The sequence below is a fragment of the Seriola lalandi genome, unplaced genomic scaffold (genome assembly GCF_002814215.2).
Source record: "Seriola lalandi dorsalis isolate HSWRI2012SDOR001 ecotype SW California unplaced genomic scaffold, Sedor1 jcf7180002054654, whole genome shotgun sequence".
Taxonomy (NCBI): domain Eukaryota; kingdom Metazoa; phylum Chordata; class Actinopteri; order Carangiformes; family Carangidae; genus Seriola; species Seriola lalandi.
In genome coordinates, this window is record NW_019525207.1 from 315,369 (window position 1) to 333,130 (window position 17,762).

Below are 17,762 nucleotides of genomic sequence, written 5' to 3' on the forward strand. Positions count from 1 at the left end.
ATTTCACCCCAGAGCACAATGGATGTTGTGATGCAGATTATCCATTGTCTATTGTCAGATGCCCCCAGCCTCACCCTGTGTTACCCCACAACACATCCCCTGTACTATTACTGGAAAAAACATAGTGAATCTCTAAATCTTTTTGTTTTCAAACACATCCCACTAGCGAGCGCTTTGTGGCCCGTGTTGCCAGGGGCGGTGGGACGCAACACATCGTAAAAACAATTGATGAAATAGAAGACGGCGTGAAGCGTGTCCAAGAACATGGCTTCCACAACTAGTAACTGTCTGTTGTCCTTTTTTCTTTTCCTTAAAAAGAAAGAAATCCTTTATTTCTCACTTTTTATTAGCTCTGCAGATGGTTTGGAAGAGAAGCCCCAAGAATTTCATGTGATCCACTGTCACTAAGAAGCAGCACGGTTTAAGATATCACATGGAGTATGTTTGATCTGTTTGACTGTTCACAACATCCTTAGTCTAGTTTACATTTTAGATTTAAGGTTCATTCAAAGCTTTTGTTTTGTATGTATCTTATTTTAATCAATCCAACTGTCAGGAACATACAGTCCAGTTTGTGCAGATTGAATGGACAATATTTGTGTGGATGTGAATACAACAAACAGAACTGTGCATGTATGAAAAAGTCAGACTTTAATCTGGGTGTATTTTGTGTCAGCAAGAATCAGCTGGATTTCCTGTCTATTGTGTCTTTCAACCAAATGTAACTGTTTTCACCTACACAATAGGATTTCTCATTGCCCACTAATACATATGGTTTCTAATCAGACTTAATGTTTGCCCACATGTTTTAGATTTCCTTGGAGACATAGTGGATCACAGATGAAGAATAAAGGGGATCAGTGAATGCCGGGGGGTGAAAAAAGCAAATAACCTACAAGCAAATAGCTTGCAAGTTCAGCCAAGTTCAGCAGAGCAAGATCTTCTTCATCACAAGAACTTGTCTGGCTTACAAATAAACAACTTACTTTCAGTGACAGCAGCACACATGGATCATGACTGGAGAATATCCGCAACAAGAAGAGGTTGCTGCTCTGCTGAGTTTATATAGTTTAATTATCATTTTCAGTTGGCAAAAAGTCTGATGGATTGTTTAGTTAACTCATCAATTTAACTTATTTAGAAATACTGTTAGCTTATTTGCATATACTCCCCAGCATGCATTGTATTAAGTCTCCGCAGAAATTGTTTTTCTAAAATAATAAAAGTTAGATAATGAAAGCCGTATGTATTGTTCTTATGTGTCTCTGAGGTGTTCTCTCTCTGGTCAAAAGTTAAACAATGCAAACCATGATGAAGATAGCTCTGTACTTCAGTCACTTCCTGCACCCTGCTTGTGTGAGGTAAGTGTGATGTAGTGGTTGTATTGAGGAACAATTACCTTTGACAGAGTGCAAATATTGGCAGCAAAAGCTGTGTTGAGGGATAAAAGATTAAGATTCAGTGCCCATTCATAACTTGAAAATACAAAGAGGATACAATAGACGGATACGAGATGCTTTAACTTTGAGCAAATTAATAAAAGTAAAAGTTCTGAGTTAATAATTTTACTGTTTGTTGCTTGTGTTTTTTACATTGTAAACAACTTTATATATATTTGAGAACATGTCTGATATTGAAATAAAAATAAGTGTTCGGTATGAAATATACATTGACAAACAATACAGAACTGTTGTTCAAAGCTAAGTTCACAGATGTGTTCAAAAGAATTGTATATGCACTGTAACAGTCAAATCCCATTGGTCCATGAGCATGAGTCAACCTGCGGAGCTCTGTCTGTACTTCATTGATGTCTAATTGAAACATACAGTAACAGGATGACTATTCCTTTCCCCTGTCTCATTACTTTGTCTCGTAGGTTCTCTCCATCCTGCCCTCCCATCCACCTGCACATTCTAACGAGGTGATCGCAGCGCTCAAACACCAGACCATGATCATATCGCATGCTTGCCCCATGTGTACACTTTCCTCTTTTTGTTACCCTACAGCCTCGCACACATGGAGGCCCGGGCTGTTTCCTGCCTGCGAATGCAGTTAGGTATGTTTCTAATTATAAAGCAGATGCAGGGTTAAGCACACTCTGTGCAGGCCACCACAGCCACCAGGATTTATGGTACCAAGGCCCCCACCCCTGAAAACCACCAGAGACGCAAAGCTGTTCACTTTCTATGGCTGTAAATCAGAAAAGTATGGCCGGTAGCTGCCACTCTGTTGCAAACCGATAGTGTTGTATCCAACAGGAGGCGAGGAAACATATCTGCTCCTTGCACTCTTGTTAGATACACATGTCACTGTAATGCTTTTGTTCTTGTTGGGCCATTAATATTATCAACTGTGATTAAAGTAAAAAAAACATTGTGTAATTTGTTGAGGAAGTGCAGTTTCCTACAGTAAAATAATTTATTACTTGTTTTGAGCAGTTGCACACGGACCCCATTAGTGTTCAAACATACAGTTTTCCAAACAACACTTACACTTGCACCTATATGACATATTTGTCATTGAAAAAAAAAGTAATTATTATCAAAGGAAAGATTGCTGTTGATGTCATATTCAGCATATCCCTCTGTCTAATTAAGTAACAAGTTTAAAAAATTCTGGAAATACACACTGAAGTCTGCCATGCCAAGAGATGATTAATTTATCTTATTATAAAAACTGGAAGCAGAGGGAAACAGCTGGCCTGGCTCTCTCCAAAGTTCAAAAATACTCCTACTGGTTTCTCTAGTCATTAATATGTAGTATCTTGTCTGCTTAATCCACACACTAACAGAAGAGTAAAAACATGTTGTGTTTTTACAGAGAGTAACATGCTTTAACTATTTTGTGGTGAACAGTAGCTGGAAGCAATGTCTCCCTGCCAAACCACAAATTGTCATTTCTTACATTTTTGTTTGAGTATGGCTTAAATAAACAAGATACAACATATTCATTGGTGAGCTTTAGAGTTGGTGGTAGGTATATTTTTGAGTGTGTGTTGCCCACTGGCTTTAGCTGCATGATTAACATACATGCATCAGAGCGGTATCTCTCCTCTCACAAGGCAAATAAATGTATTTTCTAAAATACCTAAGTGTTCCTCTAATGTTAACTCACTGAAAAATGTAGCTATATACAGTGTACTGTGTTGATATGTGACATGGATGGTGTGCTAAAACCAAGCAGATAAAATAAGACTTTAAGACTGTAATGATATGTTTCCATAGCAATAAGAAGTATTGTTAGGTCATATTAGTTAAGGAGGAAATGAGCCAAATGTTTTGACAATGACTGACCAAAAATGCCAAGGACTGAAGTACAGTTTTGTATTAATGGTCAAACATCTGAAAAATTTCACTGAATGAAACAAAATCACAAAATATCACCACTGTGGCGACCATCCCCAACTAGTCTTAACAAAACAAAAAACAAAAAAAACACTTCTAAAATTTGAACTGAGCCAAAATGAATCAAGCTTTGGATTATTTTAGCCTGAGCCTTTTCATTATTGAAAACAAGAGGAAATCCTTCACAGACAGGAAGGTTTCCCTTTTGTGTAATAAAGATCCAAAATATTGTGCCAAAAACAATCTGGAATGTGGTAAACAATGTGAGGGAACAAGCTACCCACATGGTAGATGTGTGATTACCAGGTTCTGGTATGGCTGGGCAGTTGATCATAGCAGCGTCATGTAAACCCCAGGGAGCAGTGGCCTCAGTTTAGCACTTATAGGGAGTGATCCAAACATGATAGTATCTAGGTTGCACTGTGATAAATGCCTCTTTGGGAATACACAAGCGGTCAGGCATACTTAAGAGTATTACACACCACTATTAAAAAGCTGCGTGCACCTTCCTATATATTGTTAATGACTAATGAGTCAGAGAAGAGCGGCCAAAATGTTCATAAACACAGGAAATTGTGTTGAATATAAAAGCAGAATCATTCCGGCAGCAATGGAGTCGAGGTCAATTCAATATTGTTGATCATAGGAAGCTCGTCTCGGTTATTAACAATGACAAAAACAAACAGAGGTGGGTCTGTAGTTGGACATTTTGGAGCAAGACAGCAACAAGCAGAAGTGGGGCTTTCCTACAGTGGAGCAGGGCTCTCCAGGGCCCTTCAATACATGAAAGAAGGCCTCAGAGCTGCCAGAATCCCTTTCAATACACGGAGGTTTTGCAGAGGAAAAAACTCCAATTCACCACCTTTGTTCCTTTGTTCATGTTCTCAAGTGTTCTTCTGGGAACCCATAGGTGAACTGAGGATGTTCTTTATCTAGGGTGTGACTGCAACCACACAATAACAGTCCCTATCTGGTGGATGTTTCAGGCTGAGTAGATGTATAGATTAACAGAAAACAGTGATATAAACAGCAGGCCATGAGGGGGCAAACAATACAAAATATTACAGTGACATGTAAACCATATAGTTCCTATGCATTGTCAGCTGGTGCAAGAGCCAGACATATTGTTATGTCTGTGGCCTCATATCGAAGAAGCAATGATGAATGTTGTGATATAACTCAAGGTAAAAACAATGATGAGGGTTTACAGCTACAAATGGGGATAGTTGCTGCAGAGTTTGATGAGAGAATATAAGTATTATTATGATAAAAAAAAAATATTCATAGAACAGGAGTTGCTGGCTGTATCACCAGTGCATTTATGAGAAGAGACAACAACCTCCTACTCCATCTGCATTGCCTGGATTACTAGTACAATCTTCAGCTAAACAAAATAGCATGACCATTTGATGCACGTTCGAGGTACATTGCATGGTGTCTAGTGACACCTGCTGGCCTAAATAAGATACTATAGTACAGAGTGTGGTGTTGAGTATGGATCAGTGAATGCAACCATGGACAACGAAGAGTCAGTCTGCAGGTAGGTTTACATAAAAAAATGAAAAATGAAAATAAACAGTTCATTTCAACACAAGCTCAGGCAGAAAGGATCTGAATAAGATTGTATTAGTAACGATAATCATTGGCCTAGACGGCAGGATTTTTACTGGTGTGTTTATTCAACCGTAAATGGTGTAAAACCTTCGCTAATGCAGCTTTAAAATAAAATACGCATCGACTCAAACGGAGCAAACTTAATTTCTTGCAACACTCGTTTAATTATATCAATCAACTAAACATGCACGAGGCCTCATTTCTGTGTTGAGAAGCACGATTGGTGAACGGTGTAAAGATCCAACCAATCAGCATGCCGCTTCTCTGCAGAGAGACCTTTGATTGGTTTGTTGTCATGAGAACCGCGCCCCCTGTACGTGGTGTCCTTCGCCTTGAGACGGTCGTGGCAGCAGCACTTTAACAAGGTAAACGAACGTGTTATCCCCATTTTCTAAATATATAAAGTAAAAACATTTAGTGTGCACGTGTGTCTACACTGGCAGAAAACGATTTGTATAAGTCTACACGGTGTTCACAGAGCTATGTCTTGTTGCTACTTCGCTTGCACAATACCGAAGACGTGCAATGACAGTTTTGTAACTGCCCACCGGCAAGTCAGTTTTAAAAATACGTGTCAAAAACTGCTACTATAATGCCATATAAGTGCTTTGTAACCCTATAGGAAACTGATGTTTAACAAAACCTACACTCACACACCGACCATAGATTTCTAGGAGCTTTACACAATATTCACATGTCATTAAGAATAAGTGTTTTATCTGAAGCAGTTTTCTTTTATTGACAGTCATAGAAACTTTTATCCTCAGAGCCTAATCCTGATGCTTCACTTTCCATCTTTTTGCTGTTGTATGAACACACAAGAATGAATCATAGCCGCTGGCATCAGTTTTCTCATACCACATCATCATAGATGTAATACATTTGATTAGTATATCTCTGTCTCTCTCCTGCTTACTTAAGGTAAGAACACTGTGAGACAACCAGCAAGATGGAAACCAAGGTGACATCAGAGCCGAAATCCAACGGTGAGCCGAAATCCAACGGTGTGCCAAACGGAGGGGCAAGGATTGTTGTGGATGATGATGATGAAGTTCTTAGGTATGGAGGAAAACCCCTGTGGTCAGCAGCCCGTTTTGGCACTGGAAGTCCTCTGCTGATAGATTCACTGTAGAAAGCATTTAAATTGCCTTTCTTTCTCCTTTCTCTTTTCAACCCTCTTCGACCCAGGCCAACCGACCTCTCCGAGATGTTGGCGGAGGGGACCAAGGAGTCCCACGACAGAGCGGAGAACTGCCAGTTTGTTAAAGATTTCCTCAGAGGTCGCATCAAAAGGGAGCTGTTTAAGGTTGGGCTCCAAGTCGTCCTGCGTTGCTGTTGCTCATAATAAGTCCAACCTCTAATGATGTCATCGAAAACAGTCCATTTCCATTAGCAGCATTAATAAGAGGGTTTTTAATATGGTGATCTAGATGTTTATTGTTTGGTTTTTACTTATATTTTGATCTCTTTGAGAACATATTATGAACATATAAACTACATTTATTAATGTGGTGAAACCTAATCAAAACATTTAATAAGAAAATGGAAATGAGCAGATTTTGCAGCATCTTTCACCCAACCATTGTTAATCAATTTTGTCAACCAGAATTAAGCGGTACAGTATAATCATTTTGCCTGGTTCAATTTACGCCGTGTCTTGCTTGTAACGTTCGAAGGAAATTTGCAAATTATCAGTTGCCAAAAAAAAAGTTCACAAGTCACCGGTATGCGATGTGTGTGGATTTCTAAATTTCTCTTACAATTACCTAAATCGTCGGATAGAGATGTTACATTACCCATTGCAGTTACTTTTTTTTCTGTGAGTCTGTCCCACTTTTTCTCTCTCTCTGTTTCCAGAGAGGTACAGCAGCTCTGTACTTCGTCTACTCGGCCATGGAGGAGGAGATAGAGAAGAACAAAGATCATCCTCACATCGCACCAATCTATTTCCCCACAGAGCTTCACAGGCGTGAGGCCCTGGCCAGGGATCTCGAGCATTTCTATGGAGAGGACTGGGAGAGCCAGGTCAGCAGAAAGGACACAGAGGCTGCATGTCAGTCTCATGATATATCATCAATCACCTGGTGCCTCTTGCACCACCACTGAAATTCAGACATGAACTAGTGTGCCTTAAAGTGCTGATGCAGGCAGTGCATTTCACCCAACTTGAATATTCATTTAGTGTTATTGGAGTGAGTTTTCCTTCCTTAGCTGATAGCATGATAAAATGGACTAAAACCAAAGCAATCACGTTGACATCCATGATCAAAGAAGACATAACAGCAAGTTTCATGGCACAACTGCAAAACCTCCTGACCTTTGTTTTATGTCCTCTCTCACAGGTCAGCCTCTCTGCAGGCACCAAGCCCTACGTGGACCGCATCCACGAGGTGGGAGGGAAGGACCCAGTGCTGCTGGTGGCCCACTCCTACACCCGCTACATGGGGGACCTCTCAGGCGGACAGATCCTGAAGAAAGTGGCCCAGAGGGCACTGAAGCTCCCCTCAACGGGCGAGGGTCTCAACTTCTACCAGTTTGAGGGTATCCACAGTCACAAGGGCTTCAAGCAGCTTTACCGAAGCAGAATGAACGAGCTGGAACTGGACGCTGACACCAAGGAGAGGATTGTGGATGAGTCCAACCGGGCCTTTGGCTTTAACATGATGGTGAGGGAGCAGGGAGGTTGGGTTGTGTTGAGTCCAGATAACAGATATTCACAAAAATGATCATGATCAGAGAAACACTGCAGAAAAAAAGCCAACAAAGAGACACATTGTTTTTTTGGGGGAGAAGATAAAAATATGACAAAAACCTACTTTTATTCTGAAAACAGGTATTCACAGAGCTGGAAGAGATTGGGGAGACCATCAAAGAGGAAGTCCAAGATGCAGGTCTTGGACACAGTCATGCAGAGATCATGCAGGGAGGTGATATCAACAAGTGCCCCTACTATGCTGCAAAAATGGGTAAGACATCATTTGAAGGGTTTAGGTCTGAAATAAGCACATTCATTCTCAAAATTAGAGATACAAAAAAGGGAAAGTAAGTCACTTAAAACCAAACCTTAGTTGTCAGAATGTCAGCAGTTGTACAGACTCACCCCTCTGCATTTTATAGATAGTTTAGTGATGGAGCCCAGGTGATAGGCAGCTCAAACTATCTACCTGTAATAGCACATGTGCAGTAGGAAATCTACCATAGGCTGCTGTAGCTACACTGACGAGGTTTAAATCAATGAAATTACTTGTTCATGATGAATCCAGCCTTCCTGCTTTTTGTCTGGTCTCATCCCTTTATTGTTTTCCTTCACTTCCTCCACCTTCAGCTGCCAGTGGAAATCCCACCTATGTGTGCCAGTTAGCCATGATGCTTCTCAGACATCCGCCCTGTCAGGTGGCCCTTGCTGCCTGCGTGGCCGTCCTCGCTGGGTTCACTGCCTGGTACCTTGTGTGAGCTCTGACACACTCGCTCTGCCAAGAATCACATCTGAGAAGGAAACTGTTGCATCCATCCAAACTTTATCCCTTTTATCATGACTTGCACTGTCTGCAAGTAGCACACAATAAACCAGGAATTAAACATTTTTTAAATAATGTTTTGAGCCAAATATTCAACGCAGTTGTTCATTGACATTTTTCGTTGGGTTTTTATTTCTTCTTATTTTCCCTGAATGATAGCACTCGTTTCTGCTGAACCAACTTGTGATGCAACTGTAGTGTGACCATGAAAAGAGACTTTATGATGCATGTGGTTTGTAATGCTGTATTCAGCGGTAAAATGCATACAGAGGTAGTGGCATTTTACCATATAGAAATATTAAATGAATACTCTTTTTCCGTGTGATTATATTTTCAGTTGAATGGATTTAATATGAAAGAGAATTACACATTGTGTTGAATGTGTTGCTGCCTAAAGATGCACTGATGTACAACTTGCACATTTTGTCAGTCAGTGAAAACGGTGACATCAATTACATCTTTTTGAAATACTGGCATTTTATGTCCTTACTAATATTTGAAAACACTCGAGCTCATTGTTTCTGTGCATCCGTGCTTTCAGAAAGCATTAAAAGGTTAAAATGGGCATATTGTAATGACATATTGTAAATCCTGCAACAATCAGGATCATTTTTACACTATAATGTTTTGTCAGCATTACATTTTTGGATGCATGATACTTGCAAAGTGATTTTCTTTACCTCATAATAACAATATAACATTGAGAAAAACTAAATTCCACACAGAAATACTAATACAGAGTGTTAAAAGCTCTAAGACTGTGCAGTATTTATATAAAACTGCTCAGCAAAAAATGTCTGTGCTTCATTACTATAATTCCAAACAGCCGTAATCTGTCATTCGCTGTAGTGCTGCGCAGTAACTCATAGCAGGAACTAAGATAAGCATCACTCAGCACACACATAATGTACACTCAGTTGACATATAGCCTACTCATTTTGGAGGCAGTTGCAATTTGTTGTTCTGTTGAACTGTTTTCAGTGGAGTCCGGTGTTAATAGCCCAAAACTGCTGTTCGCCTTTGACTTTTTTTTGTTTTGATTTTGTTCACTGCTGTTTAAATTCAACTTGAACATTAAATTGCAACAGAGCTTATGATACCAATTTGTCATTTCGACCTCTGCTCAACAAGTAGGTTCAACCAACTGATGTTATGGCGTTAGTGGGAAAGCGACAATGAAGAGAAGCCTCAATCATTTGAAATATGAATGACCCTGGAATTTATAGTAGCTCAACAGCAAATTCAGATGGTGGTGTTGTGCCTCAGCTCAACACCACCAGCAAGTTTTACAGAAAAAACACAGGAACTTGACAGAGGAGATAAAGGATGGAATCAGTTATTTGGTTAGCAGAGGGGGAGCTGGTGTGTCAGAGAGATGTAGTTGCATAAGAAGCAAAGACAGACAGCAAACCAGCAAAGGCACAGACCGGCTGAGACCAACAAGATATGAATTTCATATTAACAGGGTTCATTTTGCTCTGCATCTTTGGTAGGACTGTGTTTTTAATGCTGGATTTTGAAATGGCGGGGAGCAGCCAGAGTTGAGATATGTGTGCTCTTAAAGTTCTCCTTTTGTGGGAACCATTTAGAGATTTAGATTTAGATAGTGATGATATTTTTTGGATGTTATGTCTTGTGTCAGTGTGGTAATTGAGGGTTAAGACTTTTATGTTTTAGGGTGAAGGTCAGTGATATGGTTGCAGTTAGGCACTTATTTGTGGTAGTTAATATTAGGGCTATGTAATGTATAATGTTAATGATGGCTGTGAGTGACATACAGTTGTGTTCAAAATAATAGCAGTCCCACATCACTAGCAAGATAAATCACTGTTTTTGTTAGAAGTTCAACTTCTACACTGCAATTAAGTTTCTAGAAGGTTTAGTAAAGGTATAGAAAACCAACAGACCCAACAGGCATGACGTGCATGCTGCTGATTCTGTGAAACTGAACCATTTACTGAAAGCGGCGTGTTCAAAAAGATAGCAGTGCCGAGTTCAATTAGTGAGGTCATTGATTATGTGAAAAAAATAGGTGTTAAACAGGTGGCCCTGGATCAAGGCAACTGACGCTGCATATACTGGCTGTGCATTTGTCCATGAAAAACTGAGTAAAATGGGTCGAAGACACTGTTCAGAAGAAGAGCGTTCTTTGTTAAGAAATTAATAAAAGAGGGGAAAAACCTATAAAGAAGTGCAGAAAATGATAGGCTGTTCAGCTAAAATGATATCACACGCTTTAAAATAGCAGCCAAAACCAGAAAGGCGAGGAAGAAAAAGAAAAACGACTATGCGAATGGATCGGAGAATAACCAAAATGGCAAAGGCTCAGCCAATGATCAGCTCCAGGAAGATCAAAGAAGATCTAAGATTGCCTGTGAGTACTGTAACAATCAGACGACGTCTATGTGAAGCCAAGCTACCAGCAAGAAGCCCCCGCAAAGTCCTATTGTTAAAAAAATATATACATGTGCTGAAGCGGTTACAATTTGCCAAAGAACACATTGACTGGCCTAAAAAGAAATGGCGTAATATTTTGTGGTCTGATGAGAGTAAGATTGCTCTTTTTGGGTCTAAGGGCCACAGACAGTTTGTCAGACGTCCTGCAAACACTGAATTCAAGCCACAGTACACAGTGAAGACGGTGAAGCATGGTGGTGCAAGCATCATGATATGGGGATGTTTCTCGTACTATGGTGTTGGTCCTATTTATCGCATACCAGGGACCATGGATCAGTTTGAGTACATCAGAATAGTGGAAGAAGTCATGTTGCTGTATGCTGAAGAGAAAATGCCCTTGAAATGGGTGTTTCAACAAGACAATGACCCCAAACACACCAGCAAGCGAGCAAAATCATGGTTCCAGACCAACAGAATTCAAGTAATGGAGTGGCCAGCACAATCCACGGGCCTCAATCCCATAGAAAACTTTTGGGCTGACATAAAAAATGCTGTTCATGAGGCAAAACCAAGAAATGCAGAGGAATTGTGGAACGTAGTACAATTGTCCTGGGCTGCAATACCTGTTGACCGGTGCCAGAAGTTGGTCGACTCCATGTACCACAGATGTGAAGCAGTTATCAGAAACCGTGGTTATGCAGCTAAATATTAGTTTATGATTCTCAGGAAAGTTGAATCTTCAAGCATTTCTTAGTTTGTACAGTACATTTTTGAGTTTGTAAAGAAAGATGTCAACACTGCTATTCTTTTGAACATTATATTTCTTGACTTTCTGTAAAATATTATCAAATTCAATTACTTTTTCCAATTTTCTTGCTTTGAAATAGACTGTGCAGTGTCCCCAATGCATTTGTGTTCATTAAAATACAATTTATTTTAAGAATTTTGAGGTTTACTCACCTTTTTAAACACACTGCAATAGTCTTGAGCAAACCTTGTGTTGATAAAGGAGCTTGTAAAATTGTATTTTATATTTATATGAAATAAAGTTAACAAAAAACTTATTCTGAATATACAGTAAACATATATCCAATCACTACTCAAAACACTCTTGTATAAAGCAGCTTTTAATTCTTGATTTAAATGCTTTTATCTTTGTTTTTTTACTTTTTGTTTTTATTTTCTTTTGTGTGCTCTATTGATCTCATTGTTTTATCACACGTATTTGTAAATCTCCCTGGTGTACTAGCCTTGTTAATTTACACGTTGCCGCTCTTCTCTACATATTTTTTTGCTTTGTTTTGTTTTTATGTTTTTACAGCACATTGTAACTCTATTTTGAAAAGTGCTTTATATACACTGTTGCCCATAAAGTTGGGATAATTTTGTTTTCAGACACAATCCTCTGTTTATTCCTATTTAAATGCATCAGTAATCACGTTTGACCAGGTGCAATGATTACATTATGTGTCCCAATTACCCAGATCAAACTAACTCATGCATAACATTTGTTTGGCGCTAAAAAAAAAAAAAAAAAAGTTTTCTTCCAACTTAATGAGCAACAGTGTGTGTGTGTGTGTGTATGTATGTATGTATATATATATATATATGATACAGGGTTTGAGCTTGTCGGTTTATATGATTTTGCACAACTGAAATGTGGAACTCTGTTAAAGTGTGGGTCCTAATAGTTCAAGGTCCAGCACCCAACTGAGTCTGTGACATCCAGGTTATAGACTAGTCCCCAACCTCTTTGACCCTCCCTGTGCTTGCTTTATTAGCTTATTGTGTGTGTGTGTGTGTGTGTGTGTGTGTGTGTGTTTGCTCTATGTAGCTGTGATGAAATTATAATACTGCTTTATATACATTTTTATTTGTTGTTTCTTCTCATCAGGACTCCAGGCTGAAGAAAAAAATAATTCATCAGGTAAATGACAGAAAAAAAAGAAAATAAAAGTCATGTTTTGCTTCTTATGTGTTGATAACTCTCTCTCTCTCTCTGTCTGTCTGTCTGTGTCTCTGTTCAGAACCTGGTGATATCAGGTTGATCGGAGGAGCTAACCACTGTGCTGGTGGTCTGGAAATGAAACTCCACAATGACTAGAAACCAGTGGATGACCTTTCTTTTGACTGGAACCTGAGAACATCAGCTGCATTGTGTAGACAGTTGGACTGTGGATCTGCTGTTTCTTCAAAAATCAACAGCGGTTTCTCAACAAAACTTGTGTGGAAAATAGACACTTCCAGTGTTTGGTCTGATTCTGCACCGACAGAGTATGTATCAGAGAAACCCCACTACTCTTTTACCAGTGTGGAGATCATCTGCTCAGGTAACACTATCAGTGACATCATATTATGATGATAATCTTTACAGTCTCTCGAAAAATAGAAATGTATTTGAAAGAACTGCTCCATCTTGACCCATGTAAATATTCATTTAGTATTCAGTATATATCATGAGAAACTTGCCTTGTCATGCATTCAAAATTTTACTCAAGTAAAAGTAAGTAAATATCACTAGAAGTGTGCGGATCCACCAAACTACATCCTGACAAGTGTGATGCTGATGGACTGTACTGGGTTGTTTATAGTTGTGAAAGGGGAGTCAGCTGATTATTTATCTGGCCAAAGTGTTTTTTTTTTTTTTTATCTTTAGGTCATTCAAATATTATATAAAAAGTTTACAGGCATCATGTATGATATGCGATAATGAACACAGATTCAACCATGTTTAACCATCTTTCCAATGTTGAACCAGTGTTTTATATCAGATCAAGGGTCATGGTTAAATACCTGGTCAATGCCACTCATACAGTCCATAACTGCAGTTTTACAGACCACACTGCGAAACCACGAACTGATACAAGGGTTCGTACAATTGTACTCTTAACAGAGCTGCACGAGCCTCTGCAATGTTAAAATTCCCAAATGGTGATTCAATATGGCAGAGGTGCAAGTAAAGCAGTGTGATGGTTTTCTTTTTTATGTTATACACATGGTTTATTTATGTTGCTGTTATTTACTTTTTATGAGTATTCAGTCAGAGTTCTGTTTATTATCATTAACACAATTTTAACAGCACTCACTGTCAAACGTTCTGTCTCCCTCTGCAGAGTCTGTCAGGCTGGTGAATGGGACTACTCTGTGCTCAGGCAGAGTGGAGGTCAGAGCCGACCAGTCGTGGTCCACAGTGTGTTAAGGTGATTTTGACTGGCAGGATGCAGAGGTGGTCTGTAGAGAGCTTGGCTGTGGGGCTCCTTTAAAACTCCAGAGGGCGCTATATGAAAACATACAGGCTCTTGAGTGGTCAAAAGAGTTCCGCTGCAGAGAAAATGAGTCAACTCTGCTGGACTGTGACAGCTACGAGTCAGCTAGAAACACCTGTTCACCTGTAGGACTCACCTGCTCAGGTAGAAGGCGATATGCTCTGTTGCAAGTGTCACTTAACCTCTCTTATTTTCCTTAGAAAACAATCTCACCAAAAGGTCCATTAAGCAGCTCCTCTAGAGGTTTGGTTCCCATCCCATGATCTTCATCAGCAGATGGGATTCATCCAGTTGTCATGGAATTGTAGATCTTCACATTTCCATTTAATCTGAGCATTTAAAGGACTTCTTCTCTTGTTGGCTTCAATGGTTATTATTGACTGTAGAAACAGCAGTTGGTTCAACAGTCTCACCACAAGTTCCACTTAGTCGCTATACTGGAGCTTTACCTTGTTGACAGATAAGAGCTGCTATGAATGTCATCAGTTCTGTAGGTATTTGGTCATAGATCAATATATTGGACATATTACAGGATCATTAACGTTATCATAATTAATCCTCAGGGGCGCAAGAATGTTTGTACAAATTGTCATGGTAATTCTTACAGTAGCTGTTGAGACATGTCATTGTGGACCAAAGTGAAGGACCAGTATACCGACATTGCTATCATTACAGCCTTGCCGCTAGAACAGATAAAAATAAACATTTGAACGTCTACAGTTCAAAGACAACTGGGCAAAGTCTCTCTGCTAATGAAGACCATGGGATATAATCACTCCAGAAGAGCCACTAAATGGACCTTTCTCAACTGTTTCCATGGTCAAAAATAAACTTATGTATTTCCTTGTTTCTGTTCAGAGCCTGATAATGTCAGGTTGGTGGGAGGAGGCAGCCGCTGTGCTGGAACACTGGAAATGAAACTCCAGGGTGACTGGAAACCAGTGGATGGTGCTGAGGGTCTCCTGAAGGCACTAGCTTCAGTTTGCAGACAGCTGAAATGTGGCTCTGTGGTTTCATCCAAAATTAAGCGCTCTGCACCAAAATCTGTGTGGGGAGTCATTTCTTCCAGGGTTAAGTCTGGATCTGCACTGAGGGAGTATATGTCAATGAGGCCCTGGTGGTCCCAGACCAACCTGGAGGTCGCCTGCTCAGGTAACATTTTCAGAGACTCATTATACATCGGCAGCCAGAAGTTTACCCAGTTTTACCATGAAAGCAGTCATTATTGCTTCAGACAAGACGAATGACCAGGACACGATTCTCAAGTATTTCAGTGTTATTGTGTCATTTATTGGACATACTTTTTTTTTTTTTTTTTTCCTGACAAGACTTTTGTTATTTCAAAGACATGCTGGGTGATATTACTGCTCACTGTCTGTCACAGGCAGCTTTAGCCACACTAGAAGTGATCCGCTTCATCAACCATCTCTCTTTGTCTTTACAGATCTGCTGTATCAGCCAATGATTTCCATCTCTCCCTCCATCGATTATGTCCACGTCAGCTGCTCCATTAAGCCACAATACCCAGGAGGCTTTTTCCAGCTCATCGTCTTCACTTTCAGCACAACACACACCTACACTGAGAAAGCTGTCAATCACACTGCCCACTTTCTGTTTCCTGCTGGATTCCATGGCCACCAAGTGAACTACAGCTGTGTTTATCACATCTATGTTTTCTCTCACAACTTCTCCTCGCAGAGCTGGCTGCTCTGTCTCAGTATCCCAGGTAACGTGAAGGAAAGTGTAAAGCTGAATCAGACAGGGAAGTGAAGTGTGGTACTAGCTGTGTTTATATTCAAGTTTGGGAAACATGGAGGGTCTGTAAGCTGTTTCCATGTCACATTTTAAACTAAACTAATGTTGGTTGGTTATTTCTAAAAAAAAAAAAAAAAAAAAAAAGATTGGGTAGTTTCTGACACTGAGAGTCTGAACCAAGCAATTAATATGACTATTTCTCATTTTAGCATTTCAACCAAAAAAGGCATTATGGAGAGAATTAGCAAGGTTTAATTTGCTCCCTTAAATCCAATTTTCTGCTGATTTGATTTATTTGAAATAAATAAAACAGCTGCACACTGGTGCAAAGGTACTTCACTTTCAGTTTAAAGCATCTCTCATAATAATCTTATTTCTAATAAAGACTGTTGTGCTTGTGATACTCTATGATTTGATGTGATTGTTGTGAATCTGTTTCAGCCTCTCCAGTAGTTATTTTCACCAGACTTGGCCTGCTGTTGACTTTGGCATTGTTTCTCTCTGCCATTTATTTCCATAGAAAGGTACTGTGCATGTTTATTAAATAGATGGTTGAAGGAAAATACCTCAGCTGTATACACTGTGAGAAATAAAACATGTCTGCTGCCATGTCTCTCCAGGCCACCAGGGGGCAGAAGCCAGGAGGAAGGGGGAAAATTAAGCTTGCCTGTTGTTCCCTGGGTGCTGCCAGGGCTGAAGATGGGCTAAGTGACACGGCAGGTGTCCAGGAAACACATTTCTGAGACTCATCTTGCATCCAAGTGGATCATTTAGCTGTTTTTTCTTTTATCTTTGTCAAAGGAAATAAAGTTACAGAGCTCTTCCTGTTAAAGTGAGTAACACCAGATTATTGAAGAGCAGTGATGGCAATCAACTTAGGGCATTTACTGAAATGCTGAACATGTACTTAGGTGCAATTTTGAGGTGCTTTTATTGTCTTCAAGTATTCCCATTTCATGCATCTTTATACCTCTACTCTGCTGTCCGTCAGAGGGAAATATTGTACTTTTTACTCTAACTAAATGTATTTTGCAGCTATAGTTACTAGTTTGTAGTATCAGATGTCACAAAATCTACTCTTTGATAATTTGATAAAAATGTATAATTGATTTAAAATAAAAACAGGCTGAATATGACATTCTTACTGCACTGACACACAGTTGTGTATAAAGACATTTACTCCATTTTCTCCATCCCAACCAACTACAATAGTAAAAGGCTACTTACTTAAATAATGTAAATAATGCATATATGCATTATATAATACTATCAAAGAAGCCATTTTTCTGCGTTTCTGCATGAGTTCTCAACTTTTGATACATTTAAGTACATTTTGCTGATAATACTGATAAACTTCTGAATACATGACCTTTACTTGTAACAGAGTACTACAGTAAAGTACCTGCGCACTTCTTCCACCACTGTTGAAGAGCAAGTCAGAACATTTCACTGTAATGAATGTTTCTCCTATCTCCAAGATTATATTGCTTCATTATTATTTACTGGTACATATATTGCATTTACTCAGTCAGAGATCTGAAGAGGACAAAATTTAAAACTTGTGCATGTACATAATATGCAGTAGTTGATTTGCTGCAAGGTTCTGACCAATAACCTGACAACAATCATGTTCAGATGCAATGTTAAAGCAATGTATAAGAATATAAATCACATTTTTATCTTCTGTGTGATGGTATTAATGAGTCTCCATTCTAAATGTAATATACTGTATAGCAGTCTGGTCACAGCTGAGTCACAGAAAGTTTCTTTTAAATCATTACTTTACTTCATTTCATACTTTGAAATTGTTTTTTAGTAAAGAAATTTCACTGTACTTTTGCCTATATAACATTATGACAATCTCACTG

General features: G+C 39.2%; 2 protein-coding genes across 2 annotated transcripts; both read left to right on the forward strand.

Moving 5' to 3' along the window:
• Window positions 1-5,261: 5,261 nt before the first annotated feature.
• Window positions 5,262-8,946, forward strand: hmox2a (heme oxygenase 2a). The gene is made up of 7 exons (XM_023420564.2): window positions 5,262-5,323; window positions 5,880-6,017; window positions 6,147-6,264; window positions 6,816-6,983; window positions 7,301-7,624; window positions 7,792-7,924; window positions 8,284-8,946. The coding sequence occupies exons 2-7, from the start codon at window positions 5,908-5,910 to the stop codon at window positions 8,409-8,411; spliced, it is 981 nt and encodes a 326-aa protein (XP_023276332.1). The 5' UTR covers window positions 5,262-5,323; window positions 5,880-5,907; the 3' UTR covers window positions 8,412-8,946.
• Window positions 8,947-12,763: 3,817 nt separating this feature from the next.
• On the forward strand, window positions 12,764-17,759 carry LOC111665540 (uncharacterized). The gene is made up of 7 exons (XM_087177784.1): window positions 12,764-12,800; window positions 12,901-13,203; window positions 13,987-14,283; window positions 14,998-15,291; window positions 15,584-15,865; window positions 16,336-16,418; window positions 16,515-17,759. Exons 4-7 carry the CDS (start codon window positions 15,054-15,056, stop codon window positions 16,635-16,637), a joined length of 726 nt encoding a protein of 241 aa, XP_087033910.1. The 5' UTR covers window positions 12,764-12,800; window positions 12,901-13,203; window positions 13,987-14,283; window positions 14,998-15,053; the 3' UTR covers window positions 16,638-17,759.
• Window positions 17,760-17,762: the final 3 nt, after the last annotated feature.

What these genes read in the sequence shown, in the direction of transcription:
- hmox2a (XM_023420564.2), top strand. Translation starts at nt 5,908, where the DNA reads ATGGAAACCAAGGTGACATCAGAGCCGAAATCCAACGGTGAGCCGAAA. An exon ending in GAGAGGACTGGGAGAGCCAG is followed by an intron (nt 6,984 to 7,300) that starts GTCAGCAGAAAG and finishes CCTCTCTCACAG; the next exon opens with GTCAGCCTCTCTGCAGGCAC. An exon ending in CCTTTGGCTTTAACATGATG is followed by an intron (nt 7,625 to 7,791) that starts GTGAGGGAGCAG and finishes TTCTGAAAACAG; the next exon opens with GTATTCACAGAGCTGGAAGA.
- LOC111665540 (XM_087177784.1), top strand. Translation starts at nt 15,054, where the DNA reads ATGAAACTCCAGGGTGACTGGAAACCAGTGGATGGTGCTGAGGGTCTC. An exon ending in CCTGGAGGTCGCCTGCTCAG is followed by an intron (nt 15,292 to 15,583) that starts GTAACATTTTCA and finishes TTGTCTTTACAG; the next exon opens with ATCTGCTGTATCAGCCAATG. An exon ending in CCATTTATTTCCATAGAAAG is followed by an intron (nt 16,419 to 16,514) that starts GTACTGTGCATG and finishes ATGTCTCTCCAG; the next exon opens with GCCACCAGGGGGCAGAAGCC.